At 40.6% G+C, this 23,807-nt stretch overlaps 1 protein-coding gene and 1 pseudogene across 1 annotated transcript; both read right to left on the bottom strand.

Moving 5' to 3' along the window:
- Positions 1-23,528, bottom strand: LOC145410782 (putative serine protease K12H4.7). The gene is made up of 9 exons (XM_080280886.1): positions 23,199-23,528; positions 21,376-21,557; positions 20,417-20,649; positions 12,613-12,748; positions 11,184-11,378; positions 9,098-9,219; positions 6,077-6,209; positions 3,036-3,205; positions 1-1,536 (listed from the first exon to the last, which is right to left on the bottom strand). The coding sequence occupies exons 1-9, from the start codon at positions 23,391-23,393 to the stop codon at positions 1,418-1,420; spliced, it is 1,485 nt and encodes a 494-aa protein (XP_080137012.1). The 5' UTR covers positions 23,394-23,528; the 3' UTR covers positions 1-1,417.
- LOC145410834 (5S ribosomal RNA) lies at positions 8,622-8,743 on the bottom strand (annotated as a pseudogene).
- Positions 23,529-23,807: the final 279 nt, after the last annotated feature.

Here is a 23,807-nt window from a genome sequence, read left to right as displayed (position 1 = left end):
AGCATGTTAGCACCAGGAAAAGAGTAATACAAAAGGCAGAATGAATACCTGGGGGAGTTCAGTTTGGTTACCCAGGTGATACAGTGCAGGATGGTTTATAGTTTATGAAAAGCTTATCACAGGCTCAGAGGTCCAAGTTGCAGAAAGAAGCACTGCTGCTTAATACCTCATTGCATCTGTTTCTTGGCTTCTAATCATTGTTTTGCTAAATGGGGGACAAGAGGCTTACGAAAATATTTGTATGTCTGTCTGTCAAACTATCCATTTATTCATCTGTCAAGCCCAGTTCACATATTCACAATTTTCATAGGCGATTGCGTTATGCTTGGAAATAGGTCAAAATCACAAGGAGTTCTGACAGTTCACAGAGTTTTGATGCTCTGACGTCACACATTACGATTGCACTGCACTTACACAATGCTAATAAGCAACTGGGAAACACTTTTACTATGCTTATACACTGCTCACAAGGTGATTGAGCTGGAATTGCGCTGCTAGAGCACGATAAAGCACGATTGTGTCCCAATGGAATTGTGCTCGATAATACCTCACTTACAAAATGCTCGCACTACATCTTCAGGTGCTGGAGGTATACACAATATTCACTGCAGTATTAGAAGCATGAAATATTTCCTCTGCCATTAATTTTTATATCCAGGTACAGTATAATGAAAAAAAGTTTTCTTAAGTTGCTTGGTACTGTAGCTTCATATTTCCTACTCCTGGGATGTTGCAGATAACTCCCCTAATAGGAAGTATGAAGGAAAAGAAGAAACTAGAGTTCCTCCATCTTAACTTGGCCAAGATTTCTTCCTCTTACAGCTAGCGTATTTCACTTAGATTACAGGCAGAAAGATACAATGGCATGGCTCTAAATCCTTTCCATAGCACTTCTTTATGACTAGCTTTACATTCTAGTCTTAATTTGTTGTCACAATTCATCTTTTAAGAGGAAGAGATGAGAATTTTAGTCAAAGTTATACTTAAAAAATAAAAATGAAATAAAAAATAAAGTTAGTTACCTGCCACCCTCTCTCTTCTTCTCTTGCTCAACTCACTGCTTAAATATATCTGTACAGTCTGGGGCAAAGTGTAAACATTTCACCTTTTCTACTTGTCGTTTCCTCTGAGACCTAATATTTCTGCTGTGAGATTTGATATGCTTCTTTGCTTTCAGATGATTCTATCCATCCTTCCATCCATCCATCATCCAATCCTGTGTTTGAGCCTGGGGCTAGGCAAGTTAGTCCTGACATTTAAGATGAGAGTGAACAGATAATATGTATTAAATGTCAGGGAGGAAAGTGAGAATCATGCCTTAAATGTGAGTAGATGCGATGGAACAGTAAGCTAACTTTGTCCCTAAGTGTAGGTAAAGTGAGGAATCTTAAACAACCCCTCTTGTATCACAGGCATATCACACATCTTTCTGATGCAGCCACTGGGTGATGAGACGAAAGATTTGCTCCCGAGCCGCTGTTAACTGAGGAAGGTCACTGGGGGAGGCTGGGTACATATTGGCACAGTGGGCAGTCCCTGTAAAAAAGTAGTAGTAGTAGTAGTAGTAATCTATCTATCTACAGCCAGATGCCATAATCCCTTAAGGGTTGGCTGTTCGTCTTTGAATTAGCTGTTTTACGGGGAGGGGCACTATCCCTCTGCCAACCCACTTGTTTAATAATAATAATAATAATAATAATATAATAGTAGTGATAATATTAATAATAAAAATAATCATCATCATGATAATCAGAATCATAAACATAAAAATGATCACGATAATAAAACGCAATAAAAACCAATACTAAAGCCATATGGGTCATAAAAATTAAAATAAATCACAATAATAAAAATATGATAAAAACCAATACTAAAGCCATATGGGTCAGACAATCATGTATCATTCAAGCCTCCACAATCCTGGTTCCATCTCACAGACCTATCATTTTGCCCTCCCCATCCCCTTTTTTTTTGGGTGGGGGGTGGAGGGGTTGGAGGTTTTTCTTTGTAGATGCTCTTTCAATACACTTGCCAGACAGATTCAGTCCATTGACTCTCAAGTTAAAAAAGGGTACCAAATCCTTGCTATGTCCTCCTCTGTACATTATTCATCCAAACAGTTTCATCAATTGTCAGTTCCCTAGCCTCATCAACTTCCATATGTCGCTCAGTTGGGAAATCCATCCAATGTCTATCTGACTTATCATGCCCTGTGCTGTCAAGGATGGAGTCTGGAAGAAGTCTATCCTGTGTACACCTTTCAAATGATGGGTCCAAAAAAGAATGCTGCAGTGTTAAAGTTAGATTGCAAGACATGAGAAATTTTGAATGTGTTCTTATGTAGATGTATCTGGCCTGTAGACTATACAGTGGACTGGAAGGTGTCAGCTGGGGACACAGACACTTAGAATGCATGCGAGTTTTGTTACCTGGGAGACATGCTGAATGTCGGAGGAGGCAAATATTAGTTCCACTGCCAAAATCAGAAGTGCATGGAAGAAGTTTAGGGAAATGTTGCATTTCCTGACAATGAGTGGGCTCTCCTATTGTGCCAAGGGTGCTCCCTATAAATCATGTGTCAGAAGTGTTATGCTCTATGTCTGTGAGACTTGATCTGTGAGAAAAGAGGATACATATAGAATGGATTGCACAGAAATGAAAATGCTGAGTAGGGTCTCACTGGGTAGGAAAATTACAACAGTGCGCCACAAGAGATTTTGTTGAAAAAAATACTACTAAAGTGATATGAACTGGTAAGTTGACATGATTTGGACATGGTGAGACCACGGGAGAGGGGGACTGACTGAAGTGGGTCATGGGTGTGTGGCGGAGCTAATGCCAAGATGCAGATCGAGGAAGGTGGGGGTTTGGATATGCTGAGACAATGGAAGAGGGAGACTGACTGAAGTGGGTCACATCCACTTACTCTGTATGATCATACCAGCTATGCACACACTTCAACCTTATTATTAACAAACTTCCTTACTTCACATGTTTTACAAATCAAAGTTTCTTATCCTACCCAATATACATACCATTAATGAAGATCGCTGGAGCACTTGAACTGATGTTGGTGGTTACTCCCAAGGCATGCCACGGGTCGATGGATCCATTGGGGAACACCACTCGGGTCACCTTCAGGTTATGCCCTCCATATATGCTGTTAGTTCTTTTCACCCCATAGTTTAGTAAGGCAGTTGTAAACCTGAAAATATTCCATAGCAAATGGCAATGTTATGATGCATATTCACTACTGTTATTCTAATCCTCTTTTCCTCCTAAAGATGGGGTGAGGTATCTAGAAACAAGGAAGGAAAAAGTACAAAAAGGGAGAACTATCAACATCATGCTCAATGAAATGACTACACAATGATATACACAAAGTTCAGCATTTAAGTACTCAAAATTTAAGTACTGAGTAAACAGTCTTAGTTGGAGGATCAAGATCCTCTGCATGAACATCCTATCCAAAATCTTCAGCACATAAAATAAGTGGGGATTCAATATGAGTTCTGTTACATTATAATCATATACACACACAGTACTTTACTTCTGTGCTTTGGACCCCCATCCCATATGATGTGGGGAATTATAAGCGATAAGAAACACTTGTGTAGTTGAGAGTACAAGTAAACTATCTTGTGTTCTACTGTTGTGCATTTACAAGGAGTTCCAGTACAATCAGACTTAACCCTTTCAAACGGACAGTTCTCTCTAGTAGTGAAAAAATGGGAATGTCACAAATACAATAGAAACACTATCAATGAAATGAAGGAGGTAATGGACACTGTTGGTCTGGTCATCCCCCAAACTGAGAAGATCTGAACTGTGCTACTCATTCATTGACTAAAACTTCTATGGTTTTGGATGGTTTAAGTTCCTCACTAGATACGTATGTGCTACTGAAAAACACTGTTCAGTGAACACATTACAACATGACTGGTTCAATGGGGATACAGTTTAAATTGGCAATCAATGAAGTTCAACCTGGGGCCAATATTTTTTCTTGTATTAAGTTTGTACAATCACAATTTTGATCTCAATATCAAAGCATACCATTGATACAACAAAATACTGAAGACTTACACATATAATTCTAACCTAAAATCATCATCCCACACCTTATTCCTACCTACAAACATGGTGTGAGCAGAGAAATTAAATAAAGGAGGAACTCAGAATTCATCTTGCCAACTACCTCCTTTTTCCCCCACAGAAAAAAAGGCACCAACTGACACAATAATGATCAGGGTCATGCAGTATGAAATGATAACTTATTAAACTATCTAAATGCTAGGAGAAAATGTACAAGTTAGGAGCAAGCAATCACAAAACTGAACTCACTGCACCTCAACCATGACACCATAAATCTGTGACTTAAAAGTCAGAGGGGTTAGATACAGCCTTCACTAACCCCTTTAATAGGAGAGAGCCCAAATCTGAATAAAATCATCTGGAGTAACATGACTTTACTAATACATCACCAAACAGTAGGAGATAAACACAAAACACCTGTACAGTAAAATAAGTCCTTGTTGTAAGTTACCATTTTGACATCTGTCTTTGCCAGTAAGTTTACTGTAAATTGTAAAATACAGCTATCAGTGTTCTACCATTACCTAAAGCTCACTTGTTGGTTCTCCAAATTTTCAGTACCAAACATGTGGAAAAAATTAATACTGTATTTCAAAAGGCATTATTGACTTATAATAATGAGGACAGCCTGTACCGTCCTTTGCCACATTAGGCACAAGGCTGCTTTCAATAAAAAGTGCTGGGCAGCATGACTGTTACATGTTTACATCATTATTATGAAAAAAAAAAAAAAAAAAAAAGTGGTAAGTGGGGACGCTCACCATCCACTCACTCGATGTAGTGCTGCTCTCGAGTGACTGCCTATTCCTCTCTTCCTTCCTTCCTTCCTTTGTCTTGTCTTTCTTTCCTTCATTCTTTCCTCTTCCTTCTGTCTATGGATGACTTTACAATCCCTCTTCTGTCTTTCTTTCATTCTTTCCTCTTCCTTCTGCCTATGCATGACTGTACACTGAGTGACAAGCCAAATGGTTTCCTATACACTAGGAAACCATTTATTATGCTGCGTGGTAACCATATAACCAAATTATGGTGCCTGGTGGTTTGGTAGGTAAATAAGGTGCTCCAATCGGATTGAGCCGCTGTAAGCTTATATCCAAGGAATGGTTGGGATTTATTGCTCGTGTAATGCCACTCAGGGATGAGCGAGGCTGGTCACTCTCATCATAAATGTCAGAACCATCTTGCCCAGCCTTGGGCTGCTATGCTCTTAACAACACTGGATTGGATGATGTATGGAAGAAAGATGGTTTTCAGTTCCCTACTCCTGTCCCTTTTAAGCCCTTCAGCATTAGGATGTCACTTATATTTTATTCTCTTTATATTTATTCAGCTTAGTGAAGACTTCCAAGACGAGGGATCTGATGGGGCCTTTGTTATCCCATTCACTACTTGTCAATCCTTTCTAAATTGAATACACTTATCTGGTGGTGGACTCATTAAAATGAAAAAATATCATCAAACTGAGGGGATCAATCATCCTTACAATATGTAAAGAACATGCTAATACTGTATTCTGTTCACTCCAACTTGGCATATACAGTAGCTACCATCCCTCCATCCTGAATGCTGAGTTTTAACATGAAATAAAAACTAGAATATAGTACTAGTCATGAAAAAGTGCTATGGAAAGGATGTAGAGTCACAGTATTGTCTTACTCTATCAATGAGCTGCAGGAAATAAGCTGCAAAATGATTAAAATTTCTAACAGGTTAACCCTTTGAATCCAGTTACATCTTTATCAATGCATTCTCATTATCTCCAGATGATTTTATTAAACTGAAGGAAGACTTTTACTTGAGGTGAAATATACAGTATGGTCTCATTAACATCCTGCAAAACTAGAGCTGAATAAAGTTACTGAACAGAACTAATTGGTGGTAAGTGTGATAAAAATTAAAAGACATCACTATAATGAAGAATCTAAGGTGGACAATTATAATAAAGTTTCTTCCTCCTCACACCCAGGTAATCTATACTCACTTTGTCCCAAATATGTCCTGGCATTGGCGAGTAAAAAAGTCAAGAGGGAATTCATTGCCAAATGGCTGGTCACTGGAGTCAGAGCTCTGGTAGAAACCAAACTCTGTGCATGTCTGGTAGATCCAGGTGCGACCTGGTAGGAAAGAGTTATTTTATTCATCATCATTATCATCACTATCATGACCTTTTCTTCCTGCCTAAGGTTTGGGTAAAGTAAGATCCCAAAGATAAACAAAGAGAAAGTACAAATATGGGAGAATTATCAGGAGTATGCCAAGTGAAACTGACCACACAATTGTTCACAACCTCACTCAAGCTGCCGGAATCCTGATCTTCTTTCCCATCAAAGGATGGGGTCAAGAAGGATCTAAAAAAAACGAGAAAGCATGAAAGTGGGTGAGCTATCAACAGCATGATCAGTGAAATGGGCCCCTTACTCATTTACACATCATTCAATACCTGGAATTAAAACCAAACTATCTGTACATACATTTTCTTTTTTTTTTAGATTTAAAAAAAAAAAAAAAAAAGTGGGTGCCAAACCCATGTTCTAAGCTGCTCTTGACATAATTCACACTACCACCTCCAACCCCTAGCCTCTCAGTAACTTCCATACCTCGCTTTCTGACACTCATCTATCACATATATCCAACTTCTTCCTGGTCTACCATGTCCCCTCCCATCTTCAAACTTACTCATTTGTAACATATTCTTTTTACCAATCTATCTTCATCCATTACCTCCATATGACTATACCATCAAAGCACACTCTCTTCAGGCCTATTATCAAGAGACTTCCTCATTCCATATGTTTTCGAATCACATTACAGTATTTCTTATCCTAGCCATTCTACTCACTTGCCATACATTTATCAATCACTTTTCCACTGCTCTTACTTCTGACTTTTCACTTTACTCGTAGTGCCAAACCAAAGTCTCAGACCCGTATGTTAAAACACACATTTTATAACGTTCCAAGTATACTGTATATTCAATACAGGCAAGTCATGAATTTGGTCAGCATTAATGTTGTATATATCAGATGAAGCTGGGCAAGGTTTGGTTGAAGAAAATTAGGTTATTCTTGGTACAGCTTTAACACAGCTTAATATTTTATTACTTAGATCTGACTAGACTAACTCCTTCATTGTAAGGTTACTCCATTGCTGCAAAAAATCATTCAACGTGATCAAGAACAGCATCTATCTATCTATCTATTGCCAGACGCCTCAATCCCGTTCGGGGTGGCCACAAACAAATCGCCTCCACGTCGCCCTGTCCCCCGCCATTTCACTGCCCTGCTCCCAACTCGCACCTCCTTCTCTCATATACCTCTCCACCCCATCCCTCCATCTCATCCTCAGCCTCTCCCTCCCTCTCCCCCCCTCCACCTCATTCACATACACACTCTTCGTCAGTCTTTCACCCTCCATCCTCTCCACATGGCCAAACCACCTCAGTGTATTCCTCCTAACGCTTCCTATCACAGCCACACCACAACGCTCCTTTATATCCTCATTTGTCAGCCTGTCTCTCCATGTGACTCCACAGGCTCCTCTTAAATAACTCATTCCACTGCTCTCACTCTTGATTTGTGTCCTTCCAACAACGTCCAAGCTTCACTTCGATACGTCAGAGTTGGTATCACAATACTGTCATGTAGTAACTTTTTCACTTCCATGCTCACTTCCCTGTTTCTTATCACTGCTTTCAAGGAACCAGCAACCTTTCTTCCCTGCTGTACCCTTTCAAAGCACTTCACCCTCCAAACCTCCATCCTTACTCATCACACTACCCAAGTACTTAAACGTACTCACATTTTCCAATTCCTCACCATCCACCCTCGCTGTACATTCACTGACTTCACCTCTCTCAAAGACCATCACTTTACTTTTCCCTACATTCATCTTTAGATTCCGTTTTTTACACACTCTCCCAAACTCATCCACCAAGCCTTGCAGCTCCCCTTCGTCTTCACTCAAGAACACAGTATCATCTGCAAACAACAGTACAGGGAGTTTCCAAACACTACCCTCTCTCACCAGGGCCACTCCAACATCCACTACCCTACCTTGTACCTCTTTTATTACCCCATCCATGTACAGATTGAACAACCATGGAGACATGACACATCCCTGTTTCAACCCAACCTTCAAAGAGAAAAATTCACTCAGTTCACCATCCACACGCACTGCAGCCTTAGCACATAACAACATAAATAAGTTATTATCAGAGTGAACATGTCTGCTGAAACTTTGCAACACCTGAATGAGGGAAGAGGCAAGGGTCACTCTTCACCCTGAATACAGTAAAAGTCCTGTAATCCGAATGGCAGGGGACTGCGGGTCTTTCGGATTACTGTTTAGTTTGGACTTTTGGGGGGGACCTCTGAAAACATTAGATATTAAATAAATACTTAAAATTCATTTTTCATTCATTCATTGCCAGACGCCATGTATCCCAGACAGGGTGGCCAAGGGCTTAGGGTTAATTGTTTTTACAGGGAGGGGCACTAATCCTCCACCAACCCCACTTGACGTAGGGATGCCAACAGCATCTGGTGTTCCCAGGCGGTCACCCATCCAAGTACTAACCAGACCCAACGTTGCTTAACTTCGCTGATCGAACGGGAAGCGGTGTACTCAACGCGGTATATGGATTATTGTTTTACTCACTGGAAATGCATAGAACTGTAGATGAAGAGTTGCAGACAGGTACATCCAAGTCCAAGGGCAAGTCCAAGCCAGATAAATTCTTTTACCCCCCCCCCCCCCAAAAAAAAAAATCAGAGTATTGGGATATTTGGATTACTGGTGGTTGGATTGGAAGACTTTTACTTTAATATCAACTGGTGTTAACAAACATAAAACATTAAAGCTGACACTGAAGTAAAGTGATTATTCCCCTCAGTGTCTTAGAACTCACTCTCAGGTGAATAAAATAATCTGGTATTAGCTGGAATAAAATGCTAGAGCTGTGTCAATTTTGTGAGAGTTAAAACAGATACTCCACAGTACTCACCCCCAACATCAGTATTATTCTCCCAGCTGGTGGCCTGCATCTGGTCCACCATGCTCTTATAGGTGTAGTCCAAACACTTCTCTCCTTGTACATCCAGGAACATTGAGTTCAGTGCGGCATACCTGCATCAACAAACTTATTAAGCCACTATACGTGTACAGTAAGTCCTTGCTGTAAATCACTCTTCTGACATTCTTTGTTGCTCTAAACCCCTTGGATCAAGTGCGTATTTTTTATTTTAATCTGACTATTTGCAGACGATTTAAGTTAACTTTGTAAGAACTTCTAGTATTAAAAGACTTACTGAAGGCTATATTCAATCCTTCCATTTTGAAAAGTCTCCCTTAAGTTTAATAAAACCTGGAGTTAGCGAGAAAAAAAACTTTTTTTTAAATTGTCTGGAGACGGGAGGAAAAAATGATGTTAACCAGATTCAGAGGGTTAAGAGATACTTGCTGAAAAATTGCCTAGTCTTGTTCCACTGTTACCTATAAAGCCTACCTACTAGCCATCCTCAATTTAAAGGACAGATATACAAAAAAAAGTTGTGATACCTTTGACTTACAACAAAGAGTGCCGTACTTCAATACTGTATTTTTCCTGTAGTTTTGACATGGAAGAAATTTCAGACTACAGTATCTCCTAGTGGGTCAGTGTATGATTTAGGGACTACAAAAAGTTATTAATCCCTTCAGCCACAGAAGTTCTTTTCGAGATGTAGAAAATTATCTGTGGGCAGGAGGTATTAAACAGAAAAATCATCATCCGTGTGAAGGAATTAACAAGGTAGTTTTTAATCACACAGAAAATAAAGATCCTTCCTTGGCTACATAAAATTATTTGGTAGCAGTATGAATTAAACAGGAAATGCATTACAGAAGTGAACATTTTAATATATACTGTATACAGAAAAACTCCAAAGAGCATCTCAAATGTAAACAATCTTGTGGAGACTACAGTTTATAGTGCAAAGACAATTACTGTATGCTAAAACTGCGGAGGAGAATGAACTGTATATGCAAACCCCAATTTTCTAATGTTAAAATGGTGTGACCACTAAACATGGTTAGCCTGCATGCCATGTTACAAATCACATTCTGCAGCAAGGCAAAGATGCTAAATACTCTTTACACTCATACTGGACTTAAGAAAAGACTGTCAGAAATTGGGGGTTTAGCTATCCCTCCACACTTTCAGTTTAAAACACTTGAATCTGGGTGATGCAGTTTTTGGTTTATTCTTACTGCTACTATATATAGCTCACCCAATTTTTCATAATCACATGGGAAGGGAACTTCCAAGTAAAGCTCTTGAGTGTTTTCAGTGAACAAATCAAGAGAAAAAAGCCCCATGTAAAATCTCTTGAATGTGTTAGTGTTGTGATGAGGAGGAGTAGATTGAGATGATTTAAGCATGTTGAGAAGATGGAGGATGACAAATGGGTGCAGAAGGTGAGAAGTGTGAATGTCAGAGGAAGGGGTGCAAGATGCAGATAAAAAAAGACCTGGGACAGAGTCAAAGAGCGTGGCCTCAAGGATAAGGAACTGAACAGGGAGGCTACCGGAGATTGAGCAGTGTGGCGAGCCACTATTAGGTGGCCAAGGCAGACGCATACAAGCATGATGGAGCCTTTATAAACAATACAATACAAAATGAACCTCTCCTTGTATCGTCGTATTGAATCACTTATAAAAGCTGCTCATAAAACAAGTTTTACCATTAATAATGTGCAGATGGGGTGTTGTACTCCAAATTATTTGATGAAAGGACTGCTGGGTCTATGTCCACAGCTTGATATATAAAATAACACAATATACAAACACAAAAGTGTACATGAGCAAGCCAATAAACTGATAACAAACAAGGAACACAAAACTTGGACATGATGTACAGCCTCCTGCACTGTGTATAGTTGCAGATATAAGTACACTACCAATTTACTTCATTTAAATAAACAATGAGACAGCAAACAATGACTTTCAAAACCCAGTGATATGATCTTTGGACCCTAGGAAACTTTTCAGAGTACTGCAAGAGTTTAACAACTGCTTAACTAAAACATGGATATTATTGTCCTCAGTTGTACCTGGCATAGGGTGAGCCAAGGGTGGTGTTGGTGAGGACAGAGCAGACAGTATCAATGGTGATGTTGGTACCCTTTACCCCCTCAAAGGCTCGGTTGTCAAGGTTGTACTGCACCACCTCCTCGATGTTGCCTGCCAACACTGAGAATAGATTGGCCACGTCCAGTTGGTTGGTGCCATCCAAGGGTTCACATAGCCTGCATGGGGGATGGGGTGTCAGTGAGGGTCATATTCTGGTCAGCTAAGGATACTTTCTTGCCCTTCCTTAGTGACTGGCATACATACCGAAGTATGCTAACCACTATTCGTTAAAAGAGTCTTTCTAATTCCAACAGATGAATGAATAATATATATGAGAACATTATTGAGCAACATGTAGACATCCACTGGGAAGCAGGAGGTGCTACAGAACCTCCTTAACTGATAGAGATATGGACATGGAGTGCAACATTAGACTCACTTTTCACTTCAATAATGCATTTTGAATTTTATTCTTGCTATATCCCACTGAATTCACTCTATTTCAGAGTGATGTTTCAAACTGAAGATGTTGGTTACAAGACTCCATTAACCCCTTTATTGTAAGAGGGCTCCAATAAGGTAAATGAGATGTGGAGGTAACATGAAAAAAACATTAAAACATGTCCTCAGAATCACAGTGCATTTCAAAAAAAAAAAAAAAAAAAAAAAAAAAAAAAATACTGAAGAAACCTTTTGAAGGAATGTATTTCTCATCCAAAGAACTTCTGGTTTACTTTCCAAGGTCACCACTAGGTTTAAAAGGTGATGCAGTAGTCTACATTCACCAACTCTTGCTCAAGTTGGAGTCAACTTGACCCATTAGGCTGATTTTCCCACTTTATGTTCTCTGATACTGTCCCTGAATGCAAAAAAAATATCACTTCATTGTCAAACTCATACCAGAACTCTCAAAACCATGACTGTGGGATACTGAATTATTGCACAGATACAGTGATTAGTGACAGGAATCCCTAGCAGGCAGGTGTCTGTACTGTACATAGAACTGATGGTAATGACTGAATTCCAGTTTTCCCAAAAAATCAGTTTTCCAAAATGCCTCTTGATCCCAATCATTTTGGATTTTAGGAGTTGCACTGTAGGTATTAGCAACAACAATGATGTATGCATCTCAACAAATGAATATTTTGTTTATAATGATCTTAAAAGAAAAAAAAAAAAAAAATGCTGACCATATACCTGCACTGTACCAGCACAACTGTGAACCAAAAAAGTCATTCCTCAGAATGACTGACAGCCACCATAATCATCGAAATAACAATGGTCAAACTGACCTATTACTTTGTGTGACCTAATTAGAAGATAGTTTGTGATTTTGTGCTTAATTAATCATGCATAATATGGTTTCATTGCGTATACTTAGTGTTTATGTTCATTTGTCAGCTAATGTACCTGAACTGCTGTGTGATGGTCTGCCAGCCCACCCTATGCTGGAGCAGGAGATGGAGTTCCCTGTTGGCCTCATACACCATGGAGTTACACTCCTCACCCCATGTGGCCAGAGATGCTTTCACCACCTCCAGGTACTCTGTCAAACCCATGTTATTAGTCCATTTGAACTCTCTCAACACTTGGATAATTCTAGTAATTTATTCCAGCTAACACTGCACGATTTTATTCAGCTCAGAATGTCATAAGAATGTGAAAGTGTTAATACAATAATGTCACAGTCAATTCTCTTGTGATCAGGTCAACTCTAGGATTGTAGAGTAATCCCTTGATTATCTGACATAATAGAGCCAAAGGCATGTCTGGATGGTGGCTCCATCCGGGTAGTGGACTTCTCCCTTGTACCCCCTCCCCTTTGTACATACCCTAACTTTGAAAGTCTTTGGAAAGGGCCACTACAGTACATTATACAACACTTATTCCTGGTCTTTTATATTATTCTATCTGGTCAAGCAGACCTGTAAACCACAGCCAAGCAATAATTATGGTCAACCAGACCCATACATCACAGGCAAGCAATCACCACGGCCCTTAACCCCTACACCACGGGCATGTTTACCAGTGTTTTGCTGTGCCGCGGGGTTATTCGGGCTCCGACAGACTCTCAAAAAATATTTGCCAAAAATCAGTTATTAGTCCTAGAATATTAAAATTACATATGCTTATGGCACATACCTTCAGCTTTCTCCTGGACTGTTTGTTGAGCCTTCGTCGGTTACCGTAGGACTTGTGGAGACCTCTTAAGTTGGGTAACGAAGTCTCCACTTTACACTTCCCGACAACCCGTAATATGATTACCACAGCCAGATATTAACACTATAAACACTACTCTATGATTTTCAAGTAGTTTGGGATCCATACTCCAAAAAAAAACCCACTGTGAAAGCAATGAAAATTACGAGCGCTTCTGATCGTCGCACTTGAGCTAGTTCGCTCTTGGTACTCTGTCATTTATTATTCATAAAACCCCTCACACTTTATATTTCTATTACTATATAACACATATATATCTACAGTCTTTATCCATAAGTTTCCTTCAGTAGTATTAGTTTATTGTCACTGTAGGGATTCAATTTCTTTCAGTAAAATACGTAGCATTCACTTTCTCGTCCTGTATACTAGCATTGAGAGTGAATGTCACTTTCACCTTCACTCTCATAACTCATAGTATTCAGACATGCTAGAGTGAAACTTTCACTTTCATTACTCCTAGGGTATATACTCGTATTCTTATAATACTACTCATTTACATTTCTATTTACGTTCTCTATTTTATTTACGTTATTTACAATTCTATTTTATTTACACTGTGTTATGCACTGTCACTTGAAGTAACTTATAAAACTATTTTCCATTGTTCACATATTTACATTCATTACTTTCACTTGCTGTTTACACATTATTTACACATTATTTACAATTCCACTTGCACTGTTTTACTCAATAGAAAGATCGTAGTCACTCTTTTATCAATTGTCAACCCTTTACCTCTTTCCACACGAGGTTTAGTAGGGGGTAAAGGTCACAGGGCCCTTTGCATGGGGGTGAAAAGTCCCTGAAGCTAGCAAGAGCGAACAGACGTACCTTCACATTGGAAGATGAGAGTGAACTGATAAGGGTGGGCCGGGGTGGTGGCCTACCTAGGGAAATGCATTACTGCCAACGTTAGCCTCTTGACACAGCTAATATATAACAGTGAAATGATTGGCAGGAAATCTAGACAATACATTATAAATTAGGTAGTTCCAGGTGAATGTAAATATCACTTAGGCTTCTCCCTTCCCTCCTTACATGTATATTTATTACGAAAATAGATTATACGGCATATTTCAAGGGGAAATAAACAGCGAAAATTAGCGAACGAGTGCACGTGAGGTGTTGTCAGGTGATAATTAGCCAATTCCAGGTGTATGGCACTCTCACTTACCTTATTTCTTTTTTGTATATATTATTTGGTATAAGAATAGGGCATAGGGCTTATTTCAATAGATGAAATAAGTGAAAAATTCCAGGGAAGATTTACTTAGCGTAGCACAGCCGGGCAGGCGAGAGGATAGGGTAATGGAGGGGGGGTAGGGAGGGGAGTCAAGAACGGGGAGAAATGGCTAAATTGTCAACAATGGATGGGAGTACAGATGAGATTAGGAGTGCTGACTAGTGTTGGACATTGGCAGTACTGATAGATGATACAAGCCCCCACTTGGAAGCCCGGGTGAATTCAAAATAACACAGAATCACAAAAGCGACGCCCCGCGGTATGATCCCTTGCTCCCAAGCATCACGAAAGTAACGCCCTGTGGTTAAGGGGTTAAAAAAAAAAAAAAGCCTAGCTGGGCGAAAATGTTCGTGTGGCCATAATTTCCATCCAGATGGAAGCATTTTGTCTGGATAAAATGGAAAAATGTATGAATAATGGTTCTGAACAGCCAGATCACACACACGGATAATGGAAGGCGAAGATAGTGGAAGGCTAAGATAGTGGATAACTGTATTTCATTTCATTTAACCCCTAAACCGCGGGGTTGTTTTGGCTCGACTTGCATGTCCCACTAGGATATTCGCGCTCCGACTGACTTTTTAAAAATATTTGCCAAAAATCAGTTATTAGTCCTAGAATATTAAAATTATATATGCTTATGGCACATACCTTCAGCTTTCCCCTGGGATGTTTGTTCAGCCTTCGTTGTCTACTGTAGGACTTGTGGAGACTTCTGAAGTTGGGTAACGAAGTCTCCACTTTACACTTCCCGATACCCTGTAATATGGTAACCACTGCCTGGTATTATAACTACAAACACTATTCTATGAATTTCAAGTAGTTTGGAATCCATATTAAAAAAACTGTGAAAGCAACGTAAATTATGAGCGCATACGAGCTTTCCTCCCATGCTGGTTCCCCGATGGTATTCTGAGGCGAAGCTGTCATTTATTATTTATAAACACACTCACACTTTATATTCCTAGTACATTATTACACTTATTTATATATACAATATTTATCTTTAAGTTTCTTTCAGTACTAGTAGTTTATTTTCACTCCAGACATTCACTTTCTCGTCCTGTATACTAGCATTGAGAGCGAATCTGTCACTTTCACTTTCTTAACTCCTAGTATTCATTCATGCTAGAGTGAAACTTTCACTTTCATTACTCCTAGTATATATACTCGTATTCTTATATTACTACTCATTTACATTCTCTATTTTATTTACATTATTTCTATCTATCTATCTATTGCCAGACACCACAATCCCGTAAGGGGTGGCCATTCTACTCAGAGTTATTTGTTTTACAGGGAGGAGCACTAACCCTCCACCAACCCACTTGTTGACACGTAGGGAGCACGTATGGTTTGGCTATATGGTTACCACCCAGCGTTGTAAATGGTTTCTTGGCTTACAGGAAACCAATTGGCTTGTCACTCAATGTAAAGCCACCTGTAACGGAAAGAAATGCACTAAGAAGTGACAGGAAAGATGAGAGAAATAGGAAGAAAGGATGACAGGCACAGAAAAAGAATGATAAAGGCTAAGGAAGAAGTAGGCAGCACTACAAGTGAGTGGATGATGGTCGCCACCACCTACATTATTTACATTTCTATTTTATTTACACTTTGTTATGCACTGTCACTTGCAGTAACTTATAAAACTATTTTCCACTGTTCACTTATATTTACATTCATTGCTTTCACTTGCTGTTTACACATTACAGTATTTACATTTCCACTTGCACTGTTTTAGAGTCACCAGAAAGACCGTAGTCACTGTCCATCATTTTCATTGATAAATTAGCCAGTTCACGTTCCACAGCAGTCACTTAGCCCTTTACCCCTTTCCACACGAGGTTTAGTAGGGGTAGAGGTCACAGGGCCCTTTGCATGGGGCTAAAAAGCGGCAGAATTGGACAGGCACGAATCCGACGTGCTTTCACCTTGAAAGACGACAGTAAACTGAATGCTGTTGCCTAGGGGTAGTGAAGGGCTGCCAATGTCAACGTGGTAACAGCTGCTAATATATAAGCTATGAAATGATTGGCAGGAAATCTAGACAATACATAATGAATTAGGTAGTTCCAGGTGAATGTAAATATCACTTAGGCTTCTCCCTTCCTTTCTTATATATATTTTTATTACGAAAATAGATTATACGGCATATTTCAAGGGGAAATAAACAGCGAAAATTAGCAAACGAGTGCACGTGAGGTGTTGTCAGGTGATAATTAGCCAATTTCAGATGTATGGCACTATCACTTACCTTATTTCTTTTTTGTATATATTATTTTGTATAAGAATAGAGCATAGGGCTTGTTTCAATGGATGAAATCAGTGGAAAATTCCGGGGAAGATTTGCTTAGCGTAGCACGGCCGGGCAGGCGAGAGGAAAGGGTAATGGAGGAGAGGTAGGGAGGGGAGTCAAGAACGGGGAGAAATGGCAAAATTGTCAACAATGGATGGGAGTACAGATGAAATTAGGAGTGCTGACTAGTGTTGGACATTGGCAGTACTGATAGATGATACAAGCCACCACTTGAAAGCCCGGGTGAATTCAAAATAACACAGAATCACAAAAGTGACGCCCTGCGGTATGATCCCTTGCTCCCAAGCGTCACGAAAGTGACACCCCGCGGTTAAGGGGTTAATGTTAGACAATTTTATTCTGGTGAAGAATAAGCCATAACAACCATCCTTAACCCTCTCATGGTCAGAATAACCTTAGTATTCCATGGAACATTAGACAGTGTTATTCACCTGAGAGTGAGTAATAAGAACCTGAGTGTTACTTTGGCAAATATTTTCATCCTTTAGCAGCCTAGTTGCTGTAGCTCAATAACAAAATAAACTAATACTCTACTATGGCTCTACATGCTTTCCACTGCATTTCTTCATGATTAGCATCCTTTTCAAATGTTAATTTTTGTTACAACTTGGCATTCAAGATGGAGATAAGGTAATTTTAGAATAGGTTAAACTGAATGAGTATAGAGTGCAGTACAGACAGACCTAAGAATGAAGTGGTATCAGGTGGATTAATTCATTAGTCCCCAATCTTCTCACCTCTCTATGACAGACCTTACCTGTTCAGTACAATGATATATTATTTTAGCATATCACTGCAAGCACCAAATAATATAACTCAAGATACACCTACAGTAGTCAGAGGGTTAATAATAACTCGAACTCTTAGAAAGACTCTCCACAGCTGAATAAAATTGTCTGGTGATAGCAATACTACAACAGAATGCAAAATGTGTCATCATCGTCATTTATCATCTAATCCAGTGTTGCCCCATAAGAAGCATATGAGCCCGGGGCTAAGCAAGTTGGTCCTGACATTTAAGATGAGAGTGACCAGCCTCATTCATCCCTGAGTGGCATTACGTGAGCAGTAAACCCTGACCATCCCTTGGATATAAACCTGCACAGGCTCAATCTGATTGGAGTGCCTTAATTATCCACTAAACCACCAGGAGCCATAATTTGGTTATATGGTTACCACCCAACGTAGTACTGGTAAATGGATTCCTGGTGTACACAAAAGCATTTGGCTCGTCACTCAGTGTAGAACCACCCATAGACAGATGGAAGAGGAAAGGATGAAGGAAACAAAGACTGAAGTGGAAGGAAGAAAAGAAGGAAGGAAGAGAGGAAAGGGTAGTCTCCCTGACAGCAGCACTACATTGAATGAGTGGATGGTGAGTGCCCCCACCTACCACTAACATTGGAGTCAAACAGTTAACTGCAGCATGAAAGGAGTTACTGTACTTAAGAGTAATATCAAATAAGGTGGGGCTGGGGAAGGGGGGTGAATAAACAGTGAACACAAAAGATTACACAATATGAGATGTCCACAATCACCCAGTAATGACAGACTTAATCCCACCAGATAAACTTGATAATACCACATGGATTCTAACTACTAATGAAACACTTCACTGTACAGCAAACCTCTCTATCTCTTCAGCCAGTCAGTGTCTGTACAGAACTGATGGAGCACTGAATGATACTAACCCAAGACTAAACCATACACAACAACACTGAAGATGACTTACAGTACACCAATATGTGAGCTAAAATCCTGTCCAAACACGATGGAATAACTCATACAATGCATCCCTGAAGTTCATACAGTATTAACCCCTAATGCGCGGCCATGAACAGTCAAACCCCCCCCCCCCAGTGGCGGGGTTGTGTCGCGGTCTGAGTACCTGTAGGAAAATATTAGCCAAAACAGAGATTAATCCTAGAACATTATACTTGGTACGGCAGATAGTACTTACATTCAGCTTTCTCCAGAGACAGGTGTTGAGCCTTCGTGGACTACCCAAGCACTTGTGGAGACTTGCAAAGTTGGGTAACCAAATCTTCACTTTCACACCTCCAGCAACCCGGTTTCCCCTCTACCACAGCCTCATTCTGTCACAGTAAACTTTATGCTACAACATACAGGTAGTTTGGAATCCGTATTTGTACAATAAGCACTGAAAATAAGGCTAAAATGAACGGAGCGTACGGCCGACATGCAGCGCGGCGGCGGTCTTCCCGTCACTCAAGAAACATTTCCATTTTCACAGCTAAAAAAATGTATACTACATTATTTTCAATCATATTACTTCCCAAAAGATCACCGCGGCGTGCTTTTTATTCTGCCTTACGCCCGTCACTTTATTCTCGTTCTTGTCGGCCGCTCGCACTGACTCGGAAGAGCTAGAACTCGCCATAATGTCACTTTGAAAGCCTGCGGTAAACTGACGCTAAACAGGGGCAAACCGTGCAAAAAAAAGCTAGTGTTACAACTGGGGAAACAAGCGTTTCCTATTAGCATAAACTGCTTGTGAGAGGAGAGCGCAGATTTACAGTTCTGAGCAGTCAGAGTGCTGCCATGTATCACAGCCAGGCTGTCCGGGCCGTGGTGGTGGGGGGGGAGGGGGGAAAAATGCGATGCTTGGCAACAACGGAGGTCAGTAGTATAAAGGTAAAGTATGCTAATTGTAGCTAAAGGGTGGTAGTACTGATAGACAATACCAGCTGGAACATCCTTGCCCGCGTTTATTCAAAATTAACTCGAATCGCAAACGCGATGCTCCGCCGTTATGTCCTTTTTTGCGACTATCTGCGTTTAAGGGGTTAATCAACTGCCAGATATCTAAAGCCTGGAAGGCTGCAAAAAGTTGCTCTTGGGGGGGGGGGGAATCTCTCACAGCCTTTCATTTGCCATGCATTTCCACATGCCCAGACCAGCTAAATATGGTACTATAGCTACTACAGCAAACAGCCTACTCTTCTTACCCACAATGGGAGGCAAGATGGCTTAGAGGTAGAGCATTGAGCTCGGGGGGGTGGGGGGGTTCAGCCTCACCTGGGACTGCCGTGCTGGGAGTGGTAGCGTGCTCCTGTAACCTAGCAGGGGTATATGGCCATAATTGCCTAGCTCAGGGATTAAACCCCTTCTTGCCCACAACTACAGTCTCTACCAAAGTGATGCACTTTTTATGTCATGCACTTCCCTTCTAGAGGAGCTGCTTCTATTTATTATTATTGTTATATACAATATATATTTGTTAAGGTGTGTAGCACTTTGAGACTGGATGGCCTTCCTGACACTAACTAATGGCCCATGACAGAGATGGAAAACCACACCTTTCGACCAGCAGCAAGCATTTTGACTCACCAGATCATAGTAACATATCTCTGCGTTACAATAAATTGTGTAAATAATGATGTAATAGTTTATTTCAGCATATACTATACCTTTAAAGTTGACCTGTGCTAGTATGGGAGCACTGGTTGCCACAGCACCATGAACCAAGTGTGGATACTTGAGGCGGTACCAGGCTGCCAGGGAACCGGAATATGACCCTCCAAACACTATCCACTTGTTCTTATTCAAACCCAGAGACTTCCTCATGCTCACTGTAAATATGGCCAGGTCTGCCAAGGCCTGTTCACTGCTCAGGTAGATTAGGTTTTCTGTTGATGCATCCCTGGAAGATTTTTGAGAAATATGAAAAGGGAATCAAGAATGTCTCTGGCTTTGGTAGAATCATCATTTTTTACCTCTTTTTCCTCTCTATGTACAGTATGAGGTGAGGTAGGATCCTCAAAATAATGAAAGAAAAACTTTGGAAGTGAGAGATCTAGTCAGTAATACTGTACATGCAATATATAACTTTCTTTTGTTTTTAAAAGAACTTTAGGCAGTGCAACGATTTACCGTGTGGCCTTGACCCTGAGTAATGTCTGCTAAAGATATAAAGCCTACATGATTGACATCAGCTGCTTTTCTTTTTCTGTACATGAAAGATATTCCCACTACCTAAGATGTTAACTATATCACAATCAACCATATCTAAAGTATAATAGTATTGCACATGGGGGCTAAAGCTTGATTATTTTTTCATCTACGGAATAAACACAGCATCCATGAGTACAGGATGTACTGTACATCAGAATTAATCATCTCTACCCAACTGCCTGCCTCCTTGCGGCCAAAACCAATAAGCAGTAACTTCCCACTGAGGCAAAACAATAGAATGAGAGTTTGAGTTGAGAGTGAGCGGAAGGTGACAAACATAACTGGCTAGTGGCTTCGGCAACTGCAGAGGAAGGGTGATGGCAATTATTGCATTTTGATTGATATATCTGGGGCATGTAACTACAGTATTTATTCCCATTTACTGAAACAAAATTAACAAGAAACTGTGACTAACTCGGTGGGAAGACTTTTGCCATAGTAGCGGTGTTCGAGTGACAGGAGGTAAGCGTTGAGCCTCTTGGCATAGGATATCCATGCACCCTCCACCATCCACTGGGGGTTCGCTGGCCCCTCCCCATTTATCTGTAGGAACACTGGGCCCCCAGGCTTGTAGAACGTTGCATTAGTGAAGTAACGCTGAAATAAAAAGTCCTCATTTGATGTCATCTTTCTTTGACATTTTCTTGCTCTCATGTTCACAAGTAATTTACAGAAAATTACTAATGAAAGTTCTAATACCAGCTATAAAGCTGATTTGCCAGTTTCTCCTAATTTACACCACAAGTTGTATTTATTAAAAAAAAAAAATCACCAGTGCACCAACTCGATCCTAACCCAGCTTCTCAAATATAGTCAGTTGTTGCAATGTCTACTCGTACTCAAGGCATGTCTGTCATTTTCCCCCTTGGTATGACCTATCAGAGAATCATTTATATGCATATAAACATAAACCTCTCTCAGCTTGGAAACATCAGCCAGAAGAGGAAAAAGAGAAGTAGAAGCAAAATGTGATGTGAACTTTCATCAACTCTGGAATACTAGCCAGCAGAGGTTAGTGAGAAGCAGAATAATAGGGAAACTTTTATCACTGACTATAAACATGACATGAATTCAAGCAAGGTTTACTTTTTCAGGATATGAATCATAAGAGATATCCCTCCCAAATAAGTAAACTGCAGTCCACTTCGGGCATTATCTACCAGTATTCTGACCCCACTTAACGTCACAGATATCAGGCAATTCAGTCCTAACCCATAAAAATTCCAACATTACCCTAGTCATCAGCCTTACATTCCTGAAAAATACGAGCAGAGAGGCCATGATGAAACTGCCACGAAGCACCTCAGCTGTTAGGCTACCTGGCTAAAGTATATCACGTGACTCTCATCCAGGCCGCCATCTAGCTAGATTTTAAAAATGCTGTCTTCACTATTACTAATTTCCAACTGTGTTACAGTAGAAAAGGTATTAACACAGATGAGATTTAGCTACAGAAAACTACCAAAATAATCCAGCTGCTTACGGGCTGAAATGAGAATACCACTGCTTATAATAATATAAAATCTACCTACTTATTGCCAGACACCTTAGTCCCATAAGAGGTGGGCACAAGCAAGTTGCCTCCATGTCACCCTGCCCCCCACCATTTTGCTGCCCTACCCCCAACTCACATCCCCTTCTCTCATATACGTCTCCACTCCATTCCAGTCGTAACTCTACATTAGATTAAATGTGTGAACTCTGTAAAGCAGTGATAAGAAGCAGGGAAGTGAGCGTGATTGTGAAAAAGTTACATGACAGTATTGTGATACCAACTCTGACGTATGGAAGTGAAGCTTGGACCTTGTTGGAGGCAAGTCAAGAGTGAGAGCAATGGAAATAAGTTATCTGAGAGGAGCATGTGGAGTCACATGGAGAGACAGACTGACAAATGAGGATATAAAGAAGCGTTGTGGTGTGGATATGATAGGATGCGTTAGGAGGAACACACTGAGGTGGTTTGGCCACGTGGAGAGGATGGAGGGTGAGAGACTGACGAGGAGAGTGTATGTGAGTGAGGTGTAGGGGGGGAGAGGGAGGGGGAGGCCGAGGATGAGATGGAGGGATGGAGTGGAGAGGTATATGAAAGAGGGGTGTGTGAGGTGGAAGCAGGGGAGTGAAATGGGGGGGGACAGGGTGACGTGGAGGCGATGTGTTTGTGGCCACCCCATACGGGATTAAGGCGTCTGGCAATAGATTGATAGATAAACTGAACTCTGAAAATACAAAGTCACTTACTTGCTTCCATGTGCGGGTGTCTGTGGGGTTAAAGTGGTCAAGGGTCTGGGTAAACCACTGGTCTGGGGGCAGCGATGTCCCTACAGCCACCTTGGGAGGAGGCAGGAACCCGAACTGCTGGGTCCGCCCCAGCCTGAAGCCATCACTCCACCCTAACAAGCCCAGCACCACCACAGCTACCGCACCGCGAAACATATTTAGTGCTTGCTGCCTGGATGGGAAGTGTTCGTGCCTTCACTGTGCTCCAGGGAGTAGTGGTGGTGCTGGGGGCGGTTATTATCGCCGATATTCATCGACCCTTCCTATCTCCCCTTTAGAGCGGACCGACAATTGTTTTTGTTGTCATGGGATCAGCTGATTCTGACTGCCCGTTCTCCCTTTTCATCCCTTACTGGTTTATGCGCGTTTTACTGTAACCAGCAGAAGGACCTATTATTTCAGCTGCTATTATTCCAGTTTGATTTCTGTATTTTTCTGTTTTCATGGTGGTAAACAATCGTTTTCTGAATTGAATTGAAATATTTATTATTGTAAAAGATACAGTGCTAATACAGCAAAAGAAGGTGTTTTTCTTTGTGTCTTTTTTCCCCTTGTTATACCATGTTCCTT

The sequence above is a fragment of the Coenobita brevimanus genome, chromosome 86, assembly GCF_032717465.1.
Source record: "Coenobita brevimanus isolate Jiangsu-jjx chromosome 86, ASM3271746v2, whole genome shotgun sequence".
Taxonomy (NCBI): Eukaryota; Metazoa; Arthropoda; class Malacostraca; order Decapoda; family Coenobitidae; genus Coenobita; species Coenobita brevimanus.
Note: the sequence above shows the minus strand (reverse complement) of the source record. Positions and strands in the feature narration are given on the sequence as shown.